Source organism: Dermochelys coriacea, chromosome 8 (assembly GCF_009764565.3).
Source record: "Dermochelys coriacea isolate rDerCor1 chromosome 8, rDerCor1.pri.v4, whole genome shotgun sequence".
Taxonomy (NCBI): domain Eukaryota; kingdom Metazoa; phylum Chordata; order Testudines; family Dermochelyidae; genus Dermochelys; species Dermochelys coriacea.
In genome coordinates this window covers 1,349,302-1,373,033 of record NC_050075.1, presented here as the reverse complement: position 1 = coordinate 1,373,033, position 23,732 = coordinate 1,349,302, and the positions used below count along the sequence as shown (strand labels likewise).

At 66.9% G+C, this 23,732-nt stretch overlaps 2 protein-coding genes across 2 annotated transcripts; one reads left to right on the top strand and one right to left on the bottom strand.

Moving 5' to 3' along the window:
* Positions 1-221: 221 nt before the first annotated feature.
* SNCB (synuclein beta) lies at positions 222-18,072 on the bottom strand. The gene is made up of 6 exons (XM_038414893.1): positions 17,727-18,072; positions 17,186-17,316; positions 6,306-6,344; positions 5,801-5,919; positions 2,098-2,175; positions 222-893 (listed from the first exon to the last, which is right to left on the bottom strand). Exons 2-6 carry the CDS (start codon positions 17,304-17,306, stop codon positions 864-866), a joined length of 387 nt encoding a protein of 128 aa, XP_038270821.1. The 5' UTR covers positions 17,307-17,316; positions 17,727-18,072; the 3' UTR covers positions 222-863.
* Positions 18,073-18,779: 707 nt separating this feature from the next.
* Positions 18,780-23,409, top strand: EIF4E1B (eukaryotic translation initiation factor 4E family member 1B). Its single transcript, XM_038414897.2, has 7 exons — positions 18,780-18,838; positions 19,728-19,825; positions 21,202-21,297; positions 21,745-21,808; positions 22,147-22,260; positions 22,694-22,833; positions 23,135-23,409. Exons 1-7 carry the CDS (start codon positions 18,821-18,823, stop codon positions 23,247-23,249), a joined length of 645 nt encoding a protein of 214 aa, XP_038270825.1. The 5' UTR covers positions 18,780-18,820; the 3' UTR covers positions 23,250-23,409.
* The last annotated feature ends 323 nt before the right edge of the window (positions 23,410-23,732 follow it).

Sequence of the window (23,732 nt, the reverse complement as noted above, 5' to 3'; positions counted from 1 at the left end):
TCTGAGCCACGCTCCCCCTGCCCCCCAGGGAAGAGGCCCAGGTCGGCATGCCCCTAGGAACTGGGCCCAGCATGGTGATTTGCCCTCTGACCTGGTGCAGGGGCTTAGCCCAGAAGCCCCTGGCTGGAGGCGAGTGCCTGGCACCCCCTTGTGGGGTGTGACCCCCATGCCCAGTCCTGTGGGTGACCCTGCCCCAGGAACAACAGACCCACACCAGCGGCTACAGACAAGAGCTGGCTTTATTCACAGATGGGGCAGCTGTGTCACTGGCAGCTGCCCCGAATCGCGCACACAGGACAGGGGAGGGGATCCATGCCACGTCACAACACAGCATCGGGGGGGCTCCTTAGAGCCTTGTTTGGCAAACACAGACACGACAGCATGGGGGGGCTCACAAGGGCATCAATGATCCATCCGAATATCAAAGTTCCACGAAAACAGGAGCAGAATCACCGTGAGGGACGTGCAAGCGAATGTACAGCAGCCCTGGGGGCGCGCGCTGCACCAGGGTCCCAGCGGCCAGGCCGCTCGGCTGAACTAAACATGCGAGGGACAGACACGGGGCCGGCCGGGCTTATGGCACTGGGAGGGACGCAGGGCGACAAGCCGGGCCTCGGCCACCCAAACCGCTCCGGGCGGCGTGGCCCCCGAGTTTCTCTGAGCACTACAGGACACAATACAGCAACACGGCCTCCGGCGAGGCCCCTGGGAGTGGGGCTGCAGGAAGAACTTGTGACTTAATGGACTGGAGGGTCCTCACCATGGCCCCCTGCGCTGGCACCTGCCTGTGGAGAGGCCGGGGAGGGGCACAAGGGGGTATTGTCATTGTGCTGCTGGTGGAGGTGGGGGGGTGGGTGCGGCCATTACGCCTCTGGCTCGTACTCCTGATCATCCTGCGGAGAAGAGACCGTGCCTGGCGTGAGCCGGTGACTGCGCGGTGCCTCCACCCGGGCAGCAGCGCCGCAAGCTTGGGCCTGGCCAGGGGCTGCCCCTGGGCCCTTGCGCCCAGCACATGCTGGGGACCAGCTGCCTGGCACCTCAGCAGCCACCACTGAGCAGGCCAGCTGGGCCACTCGGGCCACGCAGCGACACGGGTGCAGCAGCAGAGACCCTGGGCGGGACACGGCCTCGCTCCCTTCTCAGAAGCCTTTGCGGCAGGCTGGCCCCCCCGTCTGGTCTGCACCAAGGCAGCGGACCCAGCCCCAGTGCAGGGGAGAGCAGCCTCAGGGCTGCTCCGACTGGTGCCCTGTCCGCCCATGGGGCCGAGACCCGCCAGGCGCAGAATGCTCTGACCATGCCCCGGCCCTGGAATGGGCCCTGCTGGGGGCTGCTGTGAAGCCACGACACCAGCACCGGCCAGGCTGGGCAGTGCCTGCCACGGGGACATTTCCTCATATCAGCGGGGCAAGGGACTGGGCCTGCCCTCTCGAGTGGCCTGAAGGCACATGGGTGACAACTGCCCCAGCGCAGTCTGCTCCGACCTGGGGCCGTGACCAGGCTGGCGCCTTCCCCCTCCAACGGGGCAGGGTGTGGTGTGAGCTGGTGTCACTGGGGCTGAAGGGGGGGTCCCACTACGCTCAGCCTGAGCGTTACCCAGCTCACTGGATGGGGCAATCCCACAGTGCAGAGGGGCTGGGGAACGGGGCCTTTACAAGCTCCCAGCCGCAAAGAACTGCAGCCCCACTGGGCCCTGGCCCCCACAGCCTGCCCTGCCCAGGAACTCCCGACACTGCAAGGGGCATGGGCTGGGCTCCTGTCCCCGCTCCGATGGGCCGCATGGGAGAGAGTCCAGGGCAGGCCCATGGCTGTGCCCAGTGCCCCAAGGTTCTGACCCCCTGGCCTGGCCTCTGGCTCAGGGCTGGGCCTGCAAAGGGGAGACCCACCGGAGCGTGTCTGGGGAGGGGTCTCTGTACCCAGGGCCACATACTGCCCAGGCCGAAGGGCTGAAGCTGCTATGGAGTCCAGGGTGCGGGCACCAGTGTGGGAGGGAGAGCATCAGCGCTTTGTGGCTGGTGCCATGGGCCAGGCGAGCCCATCTCCTGGGCATCCGGGCTCCTGCTCTGCAGTGTCTCTCCTCCTGCCCCCACGCCCACGTACCTGGGGCGGCTCCTCATAGTTCTCACCCTCGGGCTCTATCAGCGGCTCCTCCACGGCCTCCTGCCCGACCTCCTCAGGCTGCAGGGGAGAGGGGGGTGTCAGGGGCAGCTCCCGGGGTGCCCCAGCGCCAGGCCCAGAGATGTGTGTTACTGGGGCTTTGGCCGGTGCTCGTGAAACTCAGAGTTCTGGGCAAGCCTCACACGCACAGCCCTACCAGTGCCCCTCACTGCCGACCCACAGCCCCCTGCCAGCCCTGGGGTGCCCCTCACTGCCGACCCACAGCCCCCTGCCAGCCCTGCGGTGCCCCTCACTCCCGACCCGCAGCCCCCTGCCAGCCCTGCGGTGCCCCTCACTCCCAACCCACAGCCCCCTGCCCCTCACTGCCAACCCGCAGCCCCCTGCCAGCCCTGCGGTGCCCCTCACTCCCGACCCGCAGCCGCCTGCCCCTCACGGCCGACCCACAGCCCCCTGCCAGCCCTGCGGTGCCCCTCACTCCCGACCCGCAGCCCCCTGCCAGCCCTGCGGTGCCCCTCACTCCCAACCCACAGCCCCCTGCCCCTCACTGCCAACCCGCAGCCCCCTGCCAGCCCTGCGGTGCCCCTCACTCCCGACCCGCAGCCGCCTGCCCCTCACGGCCGACCCACAGCCCCCTGCCAGCCCTGCGGTGCCCCTCACTCCCGACCCGCAGCCCCCTGCCAGCCCTCCGGTGCCCCTCACTCCCAACCCACAGCCCCCTGCCCCTCACTGCCAACCCGCAGCCCCCTGCCAGCCCTGCGGTGCCCCTCACTCCCGACCCGCAGCCGCCTGCCCCTCACGGCCGACCCACAGCCCCCTGCCAGCCCTGCGGTGCCCCTCACTCCTGACCCGCAGCCCCCTGCCCCTCACTGCCGACCCGCAGCCCCCTGCCAACCCTGCGGTGCCCCTCACTGCCAACCCGCAGCCCCCTGCCAGCCCTGTCGGTGCCCCTCCCAACCTGCAACCCCAACTATCCCTGTCGGTGCCCCTCACTGCTGACCCACAGCTCCCTGCCAGCCTTGCGGTGCCCCTCACTCCCGACCCGCAGCCCTGGCTATCCCAACCCGGGGCTCCCCACACTGCCCTGCCAGTGCCCCTCATGCTCGACCCGCAGCCCCCTGCCAGCCCTGCCAGCACCCCTCACTCCCGACCCGCAACCCCCTGCCAGCCCTGTGGTGCCCCTCACTTCCGACCTGCAGCCCCAGCTATCCCACCCCGGGGTTCCCGCCCCTCCAGCTCTGCCGGTGCCCCTCACTGCTGACCCGCAGCCCCGGCTATCCCACCCGGGGCTCCCCCACCCTGACTCCTGACTGGGCTCTGACTGACGCATGGTTACTCTGGGATTGCCAGGGGGCAGCAGGTGTATGTTGGTGCTGCTCAGTCTCTATCTGGCTGGGGGGCTGCACGCTTGGCCCCCCCTGGAGCTTGCCGGCTGCAGGCCACACGCCCGTGTGCTCCCTGCCTAGAGCTCCTGGCTTGGGGACCCCCAGTGCCAGGTACGTGCTCCCCCTCCCTGGGCCCAGCCGCTCCCTTTTGGGGAGGTGCCCAACTCCCTCTGCTCAGGTCTGGGCTTCCAGTTAGATTCCAGAGGGTGGATGGACCCCAAAGCCCTGGCAAGTGTGGGGACCTGCCCCTCCTCCAGGGCCGAGGGCAGAGGGGTGGGGGGCAGCAGGGCTCTGGGGGCCAGGGGTGGGGAGGCAGCAGGGGGGCTGGGGGCAGAGGTGTGGGGGTGGGAGCACTAGGGCTCTGGGGGGCAGAGGGGTGGGGGGCAGCAGGGCTCTTGGGGGCAGGGGTGGGTGCCCCAGGGATCTGGGGGGCAGGGGTGGGGGGCACCAGGGCTCTGGGGCCAGGGGTCAGTGGGGGGCAGAAACACCCATGGGGGGTGCGGTTTAGGCCACTTATTGCTCTCCTTTGTGCTGTACGTGGGCCCTGGGGCATTGTGGGTAATAAGCCACGCCACTGGCCCAGCAGGGAGCCCATGGGCCAGCCCTGCCCCTGCCAGCCCCCCCCGACCCCCATGCCCAGCCCCGTGGAGCTGAGTGAAGGCACCGGCCCGGCCCCACTGTCCCCGGGTCCCGCAGCCCTGAGCTTGGCTGGTTGAGGGGGCGGCTGGGCCCTGCCCGCGGTGCTGCAAGGAATGGGGGGCAGAGGGGCTGGGGGCAGGGGGGCAGCGCTGGGCACCAGGCACCTGGTGCTGAGATGGGCTGTGGGGGGAGCCAGGCTGGGCCATGCCCTCTGGGGCCCTGGGCTCCAGCCCTGGCTGGCTGCCCCACGCTGGCCTGTGCGACGGGTTTGGGCTCCTCGGCCAGGGGGCAGCACCCCTCACAGCCTGATCCTGCTGACCCACAAGGGGTCCAGCTCCACCCAGCGGCTGGGCCTGTGCAGACCCCCTGCCTGTCCCCTCGGGCCCCAGGGGCCCTGTGCTGGGGCTCACTGCCCTGCCCCCAGGAGCGACTCAGCCATGTCCTCCCCTGCCCTCCGCACGGAGCTGCCCGCTGCCATGGCCTTGTTTCAGCTGTTGCTATTTTCGGATAAGCTGGAAGCAAACGGCTCATTGTGGCAACTCGGCTTGCAGAGGCTGCAGCTGTTGGGTGGCTCGCACGGTTCCAGCAAGAGCAGCCACGGCAGTGCACATCCTTGCACGAGCACACACCCACGCACGGCCTTTACACTCACACGTCCTTGTACATCCCTGCATGTGCACACACCCACGCATGGCCTTGTACATGCATGCACACGTCCATACATGTCCCTGCATGTACACACCCTTCCAAACACATATGTCCATGTACACATCTGCCCACATACGTCCATGCATGCACCCACCCATCTCCACCTGCCTGTGCACGCATTCCAGCGCATCCCTTCTATACCTGCCGGGCACATCTACGCATCCACTCAGCGATTCCCTTCCAGGCAGTGGTGGTGCCGTCCTGGCCTCCCACCCAACCGCGATGGGGGAGTCACCCACTGAGCGAAGGGCCGTCTGCTTCTCTTGCTGCTCCCCAGCGGCCAGACCTCGCTCACCCCGCCCCGGCTGGGTTCAGCTGCAGGGGAAGCCAAATCAGCTGCACTGAGGGGCTCATTGTCTGTGGGCAGCTGGGCAGCCTGGTAGGGGCTCAGGGGGGCTCAACCCAATTCACAGTTGGACTTTCCACCTTCCAGAGGCTCGCCCACTTGGCACAGTCTGGGCTCTCCTGCACCTGGGGAACTCCCTGCCACAGGGCGAGCTGGCCCTTGACCTGTGCCAGGTCAGCTGACCCCACACTGGGCTCCAGAGAGGGCATCTGGGCCTAGCGGGAAGGAGGCAGCGAGGAGCTCGGGGGAAGCTGGTGAGAACTGGCTAGAGCTGGGAGCCCCTGAGAAGCGGGAGGCTGGGGCAGGGCTCCCTGGAGAAGGGGAGGCTCCTGTTTGGTTGGGAAGCTGGAGTGGGAGGGTGGATCCCCTGAGCAGGGGTGGGGAGGCAGAGGGGGATAGGAAACCGGCTTTCAGGGAATTACTGCAGCGGTGCCCGGGGAGGGGTGTAACAACCCCTGAGATGATGTTCCTTTTCATGGGCAGAAGACAGGGGAAACTGAGGCAGGTGCAGCGGGCAGGACCTGACAGCCACCCTGTGGACGTGGGTGCAGAACACCCCTGGTCCCCCTGCAGAGGTGGCAGCTCCCGGCTCGCTGCAGGGGACACTCACCTTCAGCTCAGTGGGGAACTCCTCCTTCTTGACCAGCCCGGTGGCGGCCGCGATGTTCCCGGCCCCCGAGATGACGGCCCCTCCCAGCTGGGACGCCTGCTCCTTGGTCTTCTCAGCCACTGGAAGAGGCAGGCGGAGCCGCGTTACAGGGCCCAGCCTGGGGGTGGCGCCCTCGGCCTGGCACTCGGGGGGGCCTGGCTCCCAGGCCTGTGCTCGCACTCCTAGCCCCAGCGAGCTCGAGGGAGTCCGGCACCTCCCCTCCACCCCTGCATGTGCCTGGGGGGCAGACTCCTCCCGCCCCCCCAGGCTGGGGCCATGGGGCGGCCTGAGACCGTTCCTCCCAGCTGGCTTTCAAGCCCTGGCCCCGCAGCTCCCAAGCCCGTGTTCTGGCCCCCCTTCCATAAGGGGCTTTGGGCCGGTGACATCACAGCCCCCAATAAGCCTGAGCTTGTTAGTGCCGCCGCCCACGCGTGGCACGGGGCTGGGGGAATAGAGCAGCTGGTACCTGAGGTGACGCCTTGCACCACGCCCTGGGTTTTGCTTCCTAGAGAGAGAGCGAGAGAGAGGAGGGGGTTAGAGGGGCTGGTGCCAGGATAGGGGTCCACCGCATGGCCCTGCTGATGTCCTTCGCCCCGAGCCCGCACCCTCTGCGATCCCAGCCCACTGCTCCTCCAGCCCCATGGCACGGCAGCCTGGCACCACCTGGGGCAGTGGGAGAGCGCAAGGCACAGCAGCCTGGCCCAGTCCCTCGCTGGTCCATGCAGGGCGTGCCAAGCTGGCTCACGTCAGCACCCCCTCTGTGGTGGGATGGGGGGGGCTGGCTGCAGCTGGGGCAACCAGCCCTTGTACTGCCGCCCCCCCGACACACACACCACCCCTCACCCCAGAGGCCCTGGTCTCTCTGCCGAGAAGCTGGCATCTCCCTGGGGATACCCCATGGGGAGACGCTGGGGGCGGGGGCAGGTTGGGGGGTTCCTGGCTGTCCCAGGGGTGCCCTGCACACATGGTATCTGCACCCTGCAGGGGAGGGCATGCGCTGAGCAGGGCTGACATTGCCAGGAAGGCAGCTGGGGTCTGGCCAGGACTTGCCCCCCCTGCTCTGGGGTGGAGGCTGCTGCTGCAAGGAGGAGCTGTGGGGGTGCAGGGGGTGCCCAGGCCTCTGGATACTGCTCACCCAGCTCCCTGCGCAGGCCAGCCCAGGAGGTACAATGGTTTGGGGGTCTGTGGCTAGGAGAATTGCCTTATCAGGCCTGCCCCTCTGTAGGGGTGATCCCAGCGGCTAGCAGGGGAGTTCCAAGGGTGGGGATCTGGGGAGCCCTTCCCACTCCGGGCTGAGGGCCGGGGAGTTCTGGAGCAGTGGACAGATATTGGGGGAAAGGAGGGCAGGACAGATGCATTGGGGAAAGAACCTGACCAGCTGGCCAAGGCCACAGAAGGCAGGCAGGGCTGAGCAACTCCATGAGGGAGAAGCTACCCAGCCTGTGGACATCTGCCAGGGCAGAGACCCTGGCTGAGCCCAGCTGGCCCCCAGGGACTCCACGGGGCCATTAGCGCCTGTGTTTAGAGGGAAGCCGCGCTCCTTGAGCATGGAGCGTGCAATGCCAGGCAGGCTAGGTGTTCCCCCGCGCTCCCTGAGCACGGAGCGTGCAATGCCGTGTGGGCTAGGTGTTCCCCCGTGCTCCCTGTGCACGGAGCGTGCAATGCCGTGCGGGCTAGGTGTTCCCCCGCACTCCCTGTGCACGGAGCGTGCAATGCTGTGCGGGTTAGGTGTTCCCCGCGCTCCCTGAGCACGGAGTGTGCAATGCCGTGCGGGCTAGGTGTTCCCCTGCGCTCCCTGAGCACGGAGCGTGCAATGCCGTGCGGGCTAGGTGTTCCCCCGTGCTCCCTGTGCACGGAGCATGCGAAACAGCTGAGTTTGAGAGAGCGAGAGGACCGTGAGAGACAGCGAGAGCACTGAACTGGCAATGGTGGAGCAGAGGGGCAGAGGGGACCTCCCAGAGGTGAGCGGGGATAGACCCCGGGGTGCCAGTTCCGCAGGGAACCTCGAGACTAAATTGCTGCCCCTGGTTAAGGGGGGGATGTGGATGCCCCCTCACTGCCTTTGAGCAGGCTGGTGATTTGAACCAGGGGGACCCTGCGGAAAAGCCCCAGTGTCTAGCTCCTTGCTGGGTCCCAAGGTCATAGACTCTGTCAGACAGATGGGTGGGGAGGTGCAACCTCACCAGATGCTGAGGGGCTGTGTGAGCTGGGTGAGGGTCCCAGGGATGAAGCCCCTCGCCCTGCCTATGGCCCGGATCCCTGTGCAGACACAGGAGGGGTGGGGCTGGCTGGCCGTTGGGGTTCTTCAGGATATCAGCTATGAGGTCCTGTTGGGGGGGTGACTGTGTCTCTTTAGGACAGGATCCAGGCCCTGCTCCTCTCCTCCAAGGGTTTGAATTTGAATCCAGGGAATCAATCCGCAGAAAGGGAAATGTCAGTGAAAATGCAGATGACCTGGCTGGCAGCAGGGAGGAGCTGCTAGGTTCAAGATACCTGCCTGCCTGTAACCAGAGCCCTGGGGCTGGGTGGGACAGAGAGATGTTCCCTGGCCTCCTGCACATCGGAGAGGGGGCTCACGCTAGCTCTGATGCAGTGAGGAAAGCAGCGAGCTCACTGCCTACCCCCACTGGGACAGAAAGGGCAGCGCTGAGCAAGGGGGGAGCTGAGACCCCAGCTGAGTTGGGGGAGACACAGGCAGGGCAGCTCGGCTGCCAACCAGGTTTGCCTGGTCCAGAGGTGCTGCGGGGAAGTGATCCCACGGCAGGGAGGGAGCGACCAGGGACAGGGCTCAGCGGGGCTGTGACCCCAGGCCCAGCCCGCGAGAGGGAGCAGGTCCCGCTCCCTGCCCCAGCCGCTGAATTCCAGACCGAGCCGCAGGAGGATCCCTCCTTGGAGGAGCTGAGGGGACTTGCTGGCCACAGGCTGCAAACCCCCGTGGGGAAGGCTGCAGGGGCAGATCCCCGTGAGAGAAGGGATTCCTGTACCGGGAAGGGGCTCCCCCAGGGGAAGCAGAACTGTGGGGATCAGGAGGCCCCTGGGGGTGCCCCAGAAGTGTCGCCGCCGGCTGTCGTACCTGGCCCACGATGTCCCTCTCTTGGGACGCCAGGGGATCCAGGCCCCAGGCAGCGGCTGCTGCAGAACTGTGACTGGCCCGGAGTCTGGGACACGGCCCGGCGGCCCGGCAGGTCCTGTGACCCCGGCCAGTGGGGGGGAAGGCCGGGATAAGGGTGAAGCCCCCTGGAAATCCCTGCCCACCACAGAGAACCTTTCCAGAAGGGGGCCATGGACATAGTGGGGCCCCTCAGCAAGGCAACCCGGGCAGGGAAGAAATACATCCTGGGGGTGATGGATCTCGCCACCCGCTACCCAGGGGCGGGGGCTCTGTCCTCCACCGAGGCAGACACCAGGGCAGACGCACTGCTGACCATCTTCAGCAGAGGGGGGTCCCCAGCGGGGTCCTTACAGACCAGAGGTCCAATGTCCTGTCAGCCCGGCTCCGGGGCTGGTGGGAGAGATGGGGAGTCTGGCCCACCTGGGTCTCTGCAGGTCACCCTCCATCCCACGGGCTGGTGGAGAGAGTCTATGGGGCCCTGGGGACGATGCTGAGAACGTCTATCAATCAGCATCCGCAGGACGGGGACAAGGACCTGCCCACCTGTGGTACGGGGACATGCCCCAGGAATCCACCAGGTTCTTCCCTTTGAGCTGCTGTGTGGGAGGAGAGTGAGGGGACCCCTGGACCTGGTAAGGGACAGTTGGGAGGAGAAGGGAGAAGACCCCCGGTCGATCTCTTCCCTGAGGTGGGAGCCAATCCTCCCATCAGGTGTCCCCGTTCAGAGTCACTGGGAAAACAGCCCCGAGTCTGGAGAGAGAGGTCAAGGACAGGCTGGCTTTAGGGGTGATCCAGCCATTCAGCAGCCCATGGGCCTCACCAGTGGGGCTGGTCCCCAAGAAAGACGGGTCGATCCGATTCTGTGGGGACTATCAGAAGCTTAATGCCATCACCGTGTCCAATGTCTACCCCATCCCTAGGCCTGGGGAGATTCTAGACAGGCTGGGGTGCCCATTACCTCTCTACTAGGGATCCCCCCAAAGGCGACTGGCAGGTGCCTTTGGACCCAGATGGCAGGTTGAAATCTGCCTTCACCACCCCTTTGGGGCTCTCTGAGTTCATGGTCCTGCCTTTTGACCTCAAGGGGCGTCGGCCACCCCCAAGCGCCGGGTGGATCGGCTACTGAGGAGGATGAAGAACTTGGCCCTGGCGTCCATTGATGACATCTGTGTCTTTAGCCAGATCTGTGAGGAACACGTGTCCCAGATGAAGAGGGTGCTGGGCTGCCCCAAGGAGGCAGAACTGATGGTAAAAGCTGGAAAGTGTAAGGGTAAAGATCAGAGATTGGTCTGTTCCCCAGACCAAGAAACAGGGCCAGGCCTTTACTGGGATGGTGGGGTACGACCAGAGGTTTGTACCCTACTTGAGCTCCCCAGCTGCCCCCATCACTGAGCTATGTAAGATGAGGAAGCCAGACAAAGTGGTCTGGACCGAGCAGTGCCAGGGGGCTCTCTGTGCGCTGAAGGAGGCTCTAATCCAGGGCCCGGTAAATCTGGTAAACCCGGACAGTGCCAAGCCCTTTTCTGTGTTCACCGACGCCTCAGATGCAGGGCTGGGCGCGGTGCTGATGCAAGTCGATGCCAAGGGGGAGAGACACCCCATTGGGTACCTGAGCAAGAAGCTGCTGCCCCAGGAGCGGAATTACGTGGCCATAGAGAAAAAATGCCTGGCCGTGGGGCAGGCCCTTAAGAAGCTGCAGCCGTATCTCTTTGGGTGGTGCTTTGCGGTGTCTACTGACCCCTCTGCCCCGACGTGGCTGCATCTAATGAAAGGGGCTGATGCCGAGCGGCAGGTGACAGAGACACATGGCCAGAGTGTGGCCACGGTCAAGAATCACGGACCTCCAGTCTGGAGCGCTGGGAGAAGACCCAAGAAGACCCGATCCCAGTTTGGGGATTGTGGGGTGGCAAACGGGCACTGTCAGCATAAACCTTCCCACGTGCGGCCTGTGAGTGCCATCAAGCACACCCGACCTAAGAGACAGTGTGAAACTGGAAGGGCCTGGTGTAACTCCCACCAAGGAACAGGAGAGATGCTGGGGCATCCATGGGAACATTGGTGGGTTCGAAATTCCCCAGGTCACCGGCTAAAGTGATCCCGCTCAGTTTGGTCTCGAAAGGGGGAGAGATGTGACGAAGAGGGAATGCTCTTAATGTTCTCTCTGGATACTGTGTGAGTGCCTCAGTTTCCCCTATGCATTTCTTAAGTATCTAGGTGGGAGGATCAGGGGGTGTGATTGTTGCAGAGCCCTAGAGGGCCAGTGTGATGATGTCGGCACACAGAATGGCCAACACCCTGTCTCCTGGCCACTGATGACCTGGGCCCCTCCTCTGCAAAGGTGCCAACTGAAGGGGTTGGAGAACAAAGAGATCAGGTGGCCTCCCGGCCAAGGAAAGAGACAAACGCTGGAGGAGGGGCGAGAGAGTTTCAGTTGGGAACTGGCTGGGGAAATGGAGGGAGGTCCAGATGGGGCTCTGGCCTCCCTGCCCCCCAAGACGGACCTGACTGAGGGGTCCTGGTCTCTGTACCTACAAGCTCTGGTTTAGACCATGTTCCTGTCGTCTAATAAACCTTCTGTTTTACTGGCTGGCTGAGAGTCACGTCTGACTGGAGTTGGGGGGCTGGACCCTCTGGCTTCCCCAGGACCCCGCCTGGGCGGACTCGCTGTGGGAAGCGCACGGAGGGGCAGAGGATGCTGGATGCTCCGAGGTCAGACCCAGGAAGGGGGAAGCCGGGTGAGCTGTGTGTCCTGCAGACAGGCTGCTCCCAGAGAGGAGACTCCCCCAAAGTCCTGCCTGGCTTCGTGGGGAGCAGCTCCAGAGCATCGCCTGGGGATGCCGTGACACCAGCCCTGAGCTAGGGGCTAGGCAGCCAGGACCCAGGGGGCAGCTCAGGTGGGTGTTAGATCCATCTCCATCCCAAGAGCCTAGGAACTCCCAGGTTGGGGCAGTGGCCAGCAGTCTGAGTGGCTGGGAGGGGGTGTCATAGGGAAGGGGAGCTGTGGGAGGGGGGTACTATAGGGAAGGGGGGTGCCGTGGGGAAGGGGCGCTGTGGGAGGGAGCACTGTGGGGAAAGGGGGACGCCGTGAGGAAGGGGGGCTGTGGGAGGGGGTGCCGTGGGGAAGGGGGGCGCCGTGATGCTGCTATGGGCAAGGGACGGGCGGGTGCGTTGCAAAGCCAGCGCTGGCGGACCCCAAAGCACCTTGGCAGGACAGTGGGCCCTGGCCTGGGCTGGGCTGGGGGCAGTTTCTGAGCAGAGATCAGCCCAGGCAGGCCTGGCCCCCAAGGTGCTGGAAGGCAGAGCCCAGGGACCAGGCTGTGATGCTCAGCCAGGGCTCCAGGGAACGACAGGCCCCGTACGGAGCAGCTCGGAGCAGATGGGCTTCCCAGGTGCCCGCTGTGGTGAAGCTGGAGTTGCAGGGGCAGGTTTGCCGTGAAACTGGCTCGGAGCCTGGGGGAAGGGGAGGAGCTTGAACAAGACTCACAGGCAGCGCCACCCTCCCGAGCCTGAGGAGACCAGACTCTGCCCAGCACGGACGTTTCAGGGATGCCAGCTGGTGCCTGCGGTGGGATTCTGCTCATGCCCAGCACAAGGACAGTCCCAGCAGCACAAGAAGGGGCCATCGCAGTGCCCAGAAGGTGCTGTGCTTGCCTGGCAGAGGCTGCCCTGCAGCGGGAGGCAGCCAAACATGGCATCTGTGGGAAGAGGACGTGAGGGAACGCAGGGTCCCTGCCACCCTGGGTCCAAGGCTGGGTGGGGGCAGTTCTAGCGCAGCAGAGAGTCACTTACAACATGTCTGACACCTGCACACGGACTCAGGCTGTCCTGACATGTGACTGAACTGGGAGCAATCCCACAGGCATCGAGGGGCACCGTCCTCACCCGCTGGGAATCCCAGCTCGCCCGCCAGGGTTAGTAATGGATTCACGGGGCACGTTTGTGATAGATGGGGGCAAGCCCTGGCTTTGCCAGATCACACAGGGTAGCAGAAACATCAGTGTGAAGAGCAAAGTGGTAGCACCATTAGCACATTGCAGCACCCCCAGAGCTCGTTAGCATCTCCAGGGCAGAGACCCACGGGCAGAGGGACCAGAACCTCAGTGCCAATGTCCAGCAGGATCATCGAGCCAGAGACAACAAATGCTGGGGTAAGAGACAGAAGAGCTGAATGCCTGAGTTTGCCAAGAGCCTAAGATCATAGCTGTGAAAGGGGAACTGCCCTGTGCAGCGCAATTCCAAGGCCCACGGCTCTGGGGGACCCTGCCAACCTGCCCCAAGGGGACAGAAGGACCCAAGCAGATACTCCTCAGCTGCTGGGGTGCATATGGCGGAGAGAGAGATGGACCTCTGCAGTTCCCAAGGGGAGTGGCATGGGGCCATGGTGCAGGGATGGGGGGTCTGGGGCTCCCAGTGCTTGCCCCATAGGTGCCCTGATGGGCTGAGCTCCATGCTGCCCCCCTGCAGGGGAACTGCTCCTCGCCCCACTCCTGAATCCTCCAGGAGTGCACTGGAAAGGAGACCCAAGCTGCCGTGATTGGCCACGCAGGTCACATGGGACGGTGCAGCCCCTGGTTGGGCGTATGGGAGTCGCGGGAAGCAGGGATTGCCCGCGATGGCTGCCCCATGTGCCCCATTTCCTGCCCCGCCCCAGAGCTGTGGCTGGGACCCGTGGATATGGGAGAGGCCACAGGGTAACATCTCCCTTCCTTTCTGCTCCCCCAGCCCTGCTGGTGCCCCTCAGTCCCGACCCGCAGCCCCTGCTACACCAGCCCTGCACCCCCTCCCTCACCCAGCGCTCCCCCCGCTCCCTACAGCACCCCCTGCTGGGAGCAGCTGGGAGCACCTCATCCAGCCAGCTCTCGTGCCCCACGTAGGGCACTCCTGCTGGGAGACGTGGGCGGAGGGATCTCAGTCTCCCTGGCGTGGGCTCTGGGGCAGCTGTTTGTTCCTCTCCCCTCCCGCTCTCAGGACTAAATCAAGTCCCTCCCCAAAGTGGCCTCCTCTGGGCCCCACGTCACCAGCTGCAGGGGCTCTGCCCAGCTTGAGGGGCGAGAGGTGCCAAGCTGTGGTGGGACAGGCTTCCACAAGCTGAGCCCCCTGGGTGCGCGCTCAGCCCCCAGCCCCCCTGACAGCCCCTTGGCCTGCTGGACATGAATCCCCATGAGCAGAGCCCAGGCAGGGGGCTGACTTGGGAATTAGACTGAGCTGCCAAGATCTGAGCCCACCCTGGGGCGGGGGGGGCAGTGCCAGAGCACGACACCCCTGCAGCGGGGAGGGGGCTGGTCTGGGAGTGTCTGGAAAGCAGCCCTGCCAGGGACTTCACGCTCCCCAGCCCAGGAGGCTTCGGCTGCCAACTCCCCGTCAGAGCAATGCCCCGCTCTGCACAGAGCGCGGGGGGCTGAGCCCTTAGCGCCTCATTCCCCCAGCCTGGCTCACCCCCACTCGAGCCCTTAAGAGCAGCGCCTCCCTCTGGGCCAGGCCAGGACTGGAGCCACACCCAGCACGGCTGCCCCGCTCCCCACAGCGCCCCCTGCAGGGAGAGGCTCAGACCGCAGTAGCTGGGAGCGCCCCCCAGCACCCCCTGCCGGGTCTTCCACTAACCGCGGGAGGATCTAGGGCGTGGAAGTTGAAGTCCCCTGCTCCTCGGCTGTTCAGTCCGCATGTCCCCCAAGCAGCTTTCCTGGCCCTCATCCCCCCACGGCCGAGCGACGTCACCACGAGCCCCCGGTCCCTGATGGAGAGCTTCCCCCATACAGCCTGGGCCGGCCAATCCACAGCAATGGACCCAGACCCGGAGCTGGGGCAGGCAAGCAGGCCCCAGACACTCCATCATGGCCCGATCCTCAGCACGTGGGGTGCTGCTGCTTCCCGGCCGGCGGGGACGGGCCAGTGCAGTGAATGCGGGTACTGAGGAGCTCTGTGGGGCCCTGGGCACAGGGGGCTCTTGGCTCTGTGCCAGTCTGAGCGGCCTGAACTTTGCAGGGGGGACGTGGGCACCAGCCAGCCAGGACAGAGCGCACCTCCTGCCTATGGCCTGGGTGCCAGCAAGCCCCCCTGCCAGTGCCCCCCAGGGGCCCAGACCCACCAACTGCTGAGTTGCGCAGAGCACCTGGCAGCTGCCCCATCTCAGCTGGGGGAGCTCCAGGCACTCACGTGGCCAAGACCTGGGCCTGGCATTGCACTGGGGGACCGGCAGGCTCCATGGGCCACCCTTGGAGATGGGGGCAGCTGTGGGTGACATTCCCGGGCCCGGGACCCCCTGGCTCTGGCATGCTGTCCTTTGCCCAGGGCTGAACCTCCCCTGCCCAGCTCCAGCGCCTGGGCTCTGCCTGGCCTGCTGCTCCCAGCTGCTGGCAGGGCGGGGAGCCCCTGACACCCCAGGGCTGGATGAAGGCACTGGGCCTGCCCCTGCCCCGGAGCTGTGGGCAGAGCCTCACCTACCTGCCCCGTCCATCGCCCCAGACTGCTGCCTGCCTGCACCCCTCCACTGGGCTCTGCGCACCCACAGCCGGGGTGGTGCCCGACCCCAGCTCTGCCAAGCCCCCGCAGCCTTACCCATGTGCAGCGCCCCCCGCAGCCCTACCCGCGCGCAGCGCCCCCTGCAGCCTTACCCATGTGCAGCGCCCCCTGCAGCCCTACCCGCGCACAGCGCTCTCCGCAGCCCTACCTGCGCGCGGCGCCCCCCGCAGCCCTACCCGCGCGCAGCGCCTGCCGCAGCCCTACCCACGCGCAGCGCCCCCTGCAGCCTTACCCACGCGCAGCGCCCCCTGCAGCCCTACCCGCGCACAGCGCTCCCCGCAGCCCTACCTGCGCGCGGCGCCCCCCGCAGCCTTACCCGCGCGCGGAGCCCCCCGCAGCCTTACCCATGTGCAGCGCCCTCTGCAGCCCTACCCGCGCACAGCGCCCCCCGCAGCCTTACCTGCGCGCGGCGCCCCCCACAGCCTTACCTGCATGCAGCGCACCGTGCAGCCTTACCCATGTACAGCGCCCCCTGCAGCCCTACCCGTGTGCAGCGCCCCCCGCAGCCCTACCCACGCGCAGCACCCCCTGCAGCCCTACCCATGTGCAGCACTCCCCGCAGCCCTACCCGCTCACAGCGCCCCCCGCAGCCCTACCTGCGCGCGGCGCCCCCCGCAGCCCTACCCGCGCGCAGCACCTGCCGCAGCCCTACCCACGCGCAGCGCCCCCTGCAGCCTTACCCATGTGCAGCGCCCCCTGCAGCCCTACCCGCGCACAGCGCTCCCCGCAGCCCTACCTGCGCGCGGCGCCCCCCGCAGCCTTACCCGCGCGCGGAGCCCCCCGCAGCCTTACCCATGTGCAGCACCCTCTGCAGCCCTACCCGCGCACAGCGCTCCCCGCAGCCTTACCTGCGCGCGGAGCCCCCCGCAGCCTTACCTGCATGCAGCGCACCGTGCAGCCTTACCCATGTACAGCGCCCCCTGCAGCCCTACCCACGCGCAGCGCCCCCTGCAGCCCTACCCATGTGCAGCGCCCCCTGCAGCCGTACCCGCGCACAGCGCTCCCCGCAGCCCTACCTGCGTGCGGCGCCCCCCGCAGCCTTACCTGCATGCAGCGCACCGTGCAGCCTTACCCATGTACAGCGCCCCCTGCAGCCCTACCCGTGTGCAGCGCCCCCCGCAGCCCTACCCACGCGCAGCACCCCCTGCAGCCTTACCCATGTGCAGCGCCCCCTGCAGCCCTACCCACGCGCAGCACCCCCTGCAGCCCTACCCATGTGCAGCACCCCCTGCAGCCGTACCCGCGCACAGCGCTCCCCGCAGCCTTACCTGCATGCAGCGCACCGTGCAGCCTTACCCATGTACAGCGCCCCCTGCAGCCCTACCCACGCGCAGCGCCCCCTGCAGCCCTACCCACGCGCAGCGCCCCCTGCAGCCGTACCCGCGCACAGCGCTCCCCGCAGCCCTACCCGCGCACAGCGCCCCCTGCAGCCTTACCCACGCACAGTGCCCCCCGCAGCCTTACCCATGTGCAGCGACCCTGCAGCCCTACCCGTGCACAGCGCCCCCCGCAGCCCTACCTGCGCGTGGCGCCCCCCGCAGCCTTACCCGCATGCGGTGCCCCCCGCAGCCTTACCCATGTTCAGCGCCCCCCGCAGCCTTACCCGTGTGCGGTGCCCCCCGCAGGCCTACCCGCGTGCGGTGCCCCCCGCAGCCCTACCCGCGTGCGGTGCCCCCCGCAGCCCTACCCGCGCACAGCGCCCCCCGCAGCCTTACCCATGTACAGCACCCCCTCCTTGGTCTTCTCCGCAGCCTCCGCCACCCCCTGCTTGGTCTTCTCCGCCGCAGCCACCACCCCCTCCTTGGCCTTGGACAAGCCCTTCATGAACGCGTCCATGGCGGCGGCTCTGCATGGAGACAGACCCGCAAGATGGCTCTGGGAGCCGGGCCGCTGCCCGCGGTGCCCACAACCCCCCCGTGCCATGGCAACCCGGGCACAGCTGTACCCCCACCCCGCGGCGCAGGGAGCGGCTCCTCCCGGGCGCACCCCGCCTGGGGCCGCTCGGGGGGGTCGGACCGAAGCCCCCGGCCCGGTTCCGAGCGTAGCGCCCCAGATCTCGGCTCCCCCGTCCATGGCCAGCCGCCCCCCGCCCGGCTCCGTGTCCTTGAAACGCAGGAAGGATGCAAAGAGCCGCGGGGAGGGAGGGGGAACTCCGCAGCAGAGGCACAAGCCAGGCGGCTCCCGGGGGACGGGGCAGGTGCCGGCCGCGGCCAGGGGGGTCCTTGCCCCCCGCAATGAGGGGCCCGCCGGGCTCACCTGCAATCGGCGATGGCGCTGGGCTCGGGCGGCTCAGCGCGGCTCTGCCATGGAGCGCTTCGCCCTGCTGAATATTGCGCTGCGCTGCGCTGCGCCGCCCCTCCTCGCTGCCCGGATGAACGGGGACCCGCAGGCCGGTCCCCGGCCTGGCTCCTGCGGGGGCGGGGGCTCCCACAGCGCTGGAGGGAGGGGGCTGCCCCACTCCACACACACCATGTGGCTGGCGGGAGGTGGAACGGCAGGGCTGGGGGGGTGCAGGGAGCGCAGGGGGGCAGGGCTGGGCCAGGCAGGGAAAGGGGGCTGCAGGAGAGGCAGGGATAACCCACAGGCTTGGCCCTCGTGCAGCCCCCCGCGGTCCCCGGGTGTGACGCAGACAGGGCAGCCCGGGGAGCAAGTGGCCCCTGGTGCCCACACCCCCAGATGCAGGTGGCACCAGCGCCGAGGCAGTCTGTCCTTCTGCTCGACCCAGGCCCTTTACCCAATGATCCAAAGCAGCCAGGATCCCTGCCCCCCACGTTCATTCTACTTGGGGCTGGAGCGATGATCAGGAAATCAGAGCCAGGGCCCCACACTGCACAGCCCTGGGGATAGGAGAGACCCCGCCACCCCCTCATGGGTGGCCATGAACTGCAGCCAGGGCCCTGGGAGCCTCTGACAGCCCCGACCTCCCGCGGCTGGGGTCAGAGGTCAGCGTCGCAAGGTGATTGCAATAATCCCAGGGGGCCAAACCTGGAGACCATCTCCTTGGCCCGGCATAGGGTAGGGAAGGTTCCCTTGCAGGACAGGATGCACTGGCAGCCCCCAGCCGGGGGAAGACAAGGTCTCTCTCTCAGTGCCATTGGCAGAGCACCCATCTTCGCAGCATCTGGGCTGCCCCAGCCCTCAGGACACCTCCTGCCCCATGGCCCTGGTCTTGGGATTTCCCCCCACGCTTCCAGGGGGCACAAAGTCCCTGCCAGCTGAGAAAGCAGGCCAGGAAGGGGTGAGACGGCGGGCTAACTGCCCCCACCCCCAGCAGCTGGGCCTTTGGGCCTTTAAGAGTCTGGGTTCCAGATAAAAGGAGCTCTGCAGGGGGTGGGTCCTATTCTGGGAAGATGGCTGCAGCTGAGATGGTGAGTTGCACCATGGCTGCCTGGCTGCTCTGAGCCCACCTGGAGCTCCCCCTTTAGCCTGAGGTGCCAGCCCACCATGGCACTTGTGTGGAGCCAGAGCCTTGGCTCTGCAATGTTCCAGGGAGACCCCGAGCAACCTGCTTCATGTGGCCTGTTGTGGGGGTGGCAGGAAGAGGCCTGGCTGGAGGGGGCCTGGATCTGGGGTGGGCTGGTGTTCCCCTGGCTCTGGCCCACACGTTCCTGCCCTGGAGCTGGGAGGAATGACTCTGCCAGCTCCCTGGGGGCTTGGGCAGGCTGCTCCCTGCCGTGTGCTCTGCCCAGGGCTGTGCCAGCCCCTTGGTTAAGGGGTCTTGGCATGCGCATGTCTCAGATGGCTCTGGGCAGGGTGATGGCCCCCGTGTGGCTGTGCATGTCCCCTGGAGGAGAGGGGGGACTGGCTTGACTCACCAGCCCTGGGGCAGGCTCTGGGGGGACAGTGCAGTGGAGGGAGGAGCTGCACTACCTGTGGGGCTCAGGCTGTGGAGAAGACAGCAAGCAGCAACCTCTGCTCATGTGCCAGGCCCTTTGCCCTGCGGTGCTGCCGTGCCTGGGGAGGCTGCAGAACCGCTCTGGGTGCTGGAGACCTGGAGCCTGGCTCCTGCCCTGGGGATGCCAGGGAGTCCCTGTCTCAGGGCACATGGGGCCCTGGCAACCATGTGGTTAGGCTCTGGGCCTGGGGCTGGAGCGCTCTGCACCCAGAGCTTGTGGGGCTGGACCTGTGGTGAGGCTGGCTTGGTTACTCATGGGGCTCCACTTACCCACCCTCTGGGGGCCCCTCGAAGCCGTCTCTGCCCTCCAGAGTCTGCCATGCCCTTGTGGTCTGCCCTACGCCTTACGCCAGTGTGTGCAGGGGGGCGCTCTGCACCGGCGAGAGGAGCAGAGGCGGCGAAAGGCCCGGAGGGAGGCGCTCGCTGCTGAGATCTTGGACAAGCACCCCCTGCAGAACAGGTACTGGCTGGACTGGGCTGGGGGGGCTGCACCTTGTGGGGGGGGGCTCCCCTAGTGCCTGGCACTCCCCTGTATTCCTGCCTGCTGTTCCCCACCTCAATGGCTCCCTCCTGCAGCTGCTCTGTGCTGCTGCTCCCTTGAGTGCTGCGCTGAAACACCCATGCTGGGACTAGGCTGGTGAGGTGCCCCGGGATGCCCTGCCCCACGGAGGGGCTGTGAACCTCTGGTGCTTGCCCATAGCTGCAGAGCGGGAGGTAGAGGTGGCTCTGATTGCCAGGTGGAAGCCCCTCGGACACCCCCAGCTTTGGGAAAAGGCCATGTGGCGTCCTGGACTTCAGAGGGGTCATGGAGTCTGATCATCCCATCTGACCCCCTGTGTCACTGGCCCCCAGTGTCCCCCTGCCCCCAACAAACGACAGGAGACCAGTCTCCCAGACCACAGCAGGCTGGACAGGGACGGAGGAGGGGCAGGACACCAGGGACTGAGCCCTGCAATGGCAGAGAGAGGGTTAAGTGGGAGACACCCCCCCAGATAATCCTGGTGAGTGACCCACACCTAGCGCTGCAGAGGGAGGAGCGGTGGGGGTGGGGTCACTGCAAGTCTGACCTGGGGAAATTCCTCCCCGACCCCACCCCGGCAACCAGTCAGAGCAGCCAGCCAAGCCGAGCCCTTGTGGTGGGGGTGAGGACAGACTGTCAGTGAAGGGGGGGCGGGTGTGTGGCAGGGGCTGGCCGGGTGGACACAGGGGTGTGGTGTGGGCTGGCTGGCTGCATGGGGGCCAGGTGGGCACAGGGGTGTGTGGCAGGGGCTGGCCGGGTGGACATGGGTGTAGTGGGGGCTGGCTTGCTGCATGGGGGCCAGGTGGGTACAGGGTTGCATGGTGGGGGCTGGCTGGGTGGGTACAGGGGTGTGTGGCGGGGGCTGGCTGGCTGCATGGGGGCCAGGTGGGCACAGGGGTGTGTGGCAGGGGCTGGCCGGGTGGACACAGTGGTGTGGTGTGGGCTGGCTGGCTGCGTGGGGGCCGGGTGGGCACAGGGGTGTGTGGTGGGGGCTGGCCGGGTGGACACAGGGGTGTGGTGTGGGCTGGCTGGCTGCGTGGGGGCCGGGTGGGCACAGGGGTGTGTGGTGGGGGCTGGCCGGGTGGACACAGGGGTGTGGTGTGGGCTGGCTGGCTGCGTGGGGGCCGGGTGGGCACAGAGTTGCGTGGTGGGGGCTGGCCGGGTGGGCACAGGGGTGTGTGGTGGGGGCTGGCTGGCTGCTTGGGGGGGCTGGGTGGGCACAGGGGTGCGTGGCGGGGCGGGCTGGCCGGCGCGGGGGTGTCCGATGTCTGCTCTCTGCTGCGTGTGGCTCTAACCAGCCCTGCCCCTCCCTCCAGGTGGGCTCTCTGGTTCTTCAAGAATGACAAGAGCAAGACGTGGCAGGCGAACCTGCGTCTGGTCACCAAGTTCAGCACCGCGGAGGATTTCTGGGCGTGAGTCCCCCTCTGGTCCCTGCTGCTGGGGCGGGGTTGCTTCAACTTCTGCAGAGGGATCTTGGGGGCTCCCCTGTCTGAGCGGGGTGACCACCCCCTGTGTGTGTCCCTCATGGGCGGGAGGGACAGGCAGTGGGCGTGGGAATGAGGCAGCTGGTGCATGTCCCTGGGGGGTAGCCCGGGGTCGGGGCTGGCACTTATGGGCTCATGGCCCCAGCCCTGGCGTCTCCCCTGGTGTCTGCATGGGGACTTCGCTCCCGTCTGTGCCCGGGGCTCGGCAGAGGGAGGTTGGGGTTCAGTGTCTCTGACCCGTGGGAGGAGGGTGTTCACCCCTCTGGGCCCCAGGTGGCGTTGTGGGGGATGGGTGTGCTAGGGGTTTTGGGGGGCTGCTGCACCAGATTCTTCTGTCCAGCCACTAACCTGCTCGTCTCTGCCGGCACCGAGCAGGCTGTACAGCCACATCCAGCTGGCCAGCAAGCTGACGTCGGGCTGCGACTACTCCCTCTTCAAGGTAGGCCTCTGCCCCCCCCCGTGCCCATCCTCGTGGCTAGGGGACACCCAGGGGTGCCAAAGAGCCAGCTGGCCCCAGGGGGTGGGAGCTCGCTGGGTCTGTCTGTGTGCCAGGGCTCCAGTGGGTGCTTGGCCCTGTCCAGTCTGAGGGATCTCGCCCGGCTGCCCGCGGGGTGTGAGGCAAGCCGAGGGGCTGGTCTCGTCCCCTCTGGGGCGGGGGCAGCGTGACACCGGGGGGAGGGGCTCAGGGTGCGGAAGAGGCTGTCGGGAAGGCAGGGGGTGTCTTGGGGGAGGCTGGCCGCTGCCTGCGCCCCTTGACTCGGCACCTCCCTGGCCCAGGACGGGATTGAGCCCATGTGGGAAGACAACCGGAACAAGCGGGGCGGGCGCTGGCTCATCACGCTGGCCAAGCAGCAGAGACACACGGAGCTGGACCGCTTCTGGCTGGAGACGGTGAGAGCGAGTTGCAGCCCTAGCACCCCTTGTGCCCCCGTCCCGCAGCTGGGCTGGGTGGGTTCTAAGCCCCCGCCTCTGCCCTAACCCTGGGGCTGGGCCCCAGGGCTCCGCTCTCCCTCTGAAAAGTCCCAGCGAGGGGACCCTTCTGCACCAGGGGGGGTTGGATACCAGCCACAGCTTCCCCCGGTGGGGCAGGAATCCTTGGCAGCTCCTCACATTGAACCCTTCAGGGGCCTCTCAGATCCGGTGCACCTGGCTTCTCCCATGGGGCTGCTGGGTTGAGCCAGCAGCTCTCTCCTTGCCATGGGGCAGAGTAACAGCTCCTCAAGGGTGTCACGCTGCCCGGCCTGGGGGATGGGTGCTAGCCTGGCCCCCCCGGGGAGCAGATGCCGCAGACCCATGGTGACCCAGGGGACTCCCCCGTGCACAGCTGCTGTGCCTGATTGGTGAGACGTTCGGCCCCTATAGCGAGGACATCTGTGGGGCCGTCATCAACATCCGGGCCAAGGGGGACAAGATCGCAATCTGGACCCGAGAGGCGGAGAACCGGGACGGGGTCACCCACATTGGGTAAGGCGGCTCCAATGGCTCTGTCAGGGCCGGGGGTGGGGGTTTGGCCACAGTGCTCCCCAAATGCCCCTTGCTAGGCAGGCCACGGCCCCCAGCGCCACGGGCCGGGCATGGTACTCTGCAGGCCTGGCGCCGAGCTGGGATCAGCCTGGAGGCCGCCAGGAGCTCCCTGCAGTGCTGGGCAGGTGGGGTGGCGGGGGGGCTGTTCTGCGTTAGTGCCTCTGGCTCCTCAAGCTGGGACGGGGCCTTGCGGCTCCCGGGGCTGAGGGGGGCGGAACCCAAGAGCACGCTCTTTCCCCAGGCGGGTGTACAAGGACCGTCTGGGGCTGTCCCACAAGGTGGTGATCGGGTACCAGGCCCATGCGGACACGGCCACCAAGAGCGGCTCCCTCACGAAGAACAAGTTTGTGGTGTGAGTGCCCGGTTGGGCTCCCGGGACTCCTGGCAGTGCCCCGCCCGGGGGAGGTTGAGGCAGGGGCCTTCCCCCAGCGGGCTGGGCTGGCACGGGGTGGGAGAGGGCTCCGCCTGTGGTGGGAAGTGTGATGTAAATTCCCACAATGCAAGTGCTGCATCCAACCACTGACTCTGTGTCTGCCTGCGGGGTGGGGGGCTCACTTCTGGGTCTCGTGCCCCCCCGCCAGCATCCAGCTGTGCAGGCCAGGGCAGGCCTGTGCCAGCTCCAGCAGCGAAGGCTTTGGGAACCCGGAGTGGAGGGTGCATGTGAGCTCCAGCACTGAAGACACCTGAGCAGGTGCCTGCTGGTGCAGGTGCCCAGAGGGGAGGCTTTGCCCACCTGACATGGAGAGTGGATGTGCCCCCCAGTGGTGCCTAGGGTCCAGCCCCCCTGCTGCTACCATCCAGTACCACCTGCTGCAGCCCTGCCCACTTCTGTCCCCTGT

Excerpts from the sequence above, each read along its gene's own strand:
- SNCB (XM_038414893.1), bottom strand. The coding sequence starts at position 17,306 with ATGGACGCGTTCATGAAGGGCTTGTCCAAGGCCAAGGAGGGGGTGGTG. Across the intron at positions 2,176-5,800 it reads AGTTCCCCACTGAGCTGAAG|CCTGAGGAGGTCGGGCAGGA; the intron begins GTGAGTGTCCCC and ends TCTCCCCTGCAG. Across the intron at positions 894-2,097 it reads ACTATGAGGAGCCGCCCCAG|GATGATCAGGAGTACGAGCC; the intron begins GTACGTGGGCGT and ends TCTTCTCCGCAG.
- EIF4E1B (XM_038414897.2), top strand. Across the intron at positions 19,826-21,201 it reads AAGCACCCCCTGCAGAACAG|GTGGGCTCTCTGGTTCTTCA; the intron begins GTACTGGCTGGA and ends CCCTCCCTCCAG. Across the intron at positions 21,809-22,146 it reads GCGACTACTCCCTCTTCAAG|GACGGGATTGAGCCCATGTG; the intron begins GTAGGCCTCTGC and ends TCCCTGGCCCAG.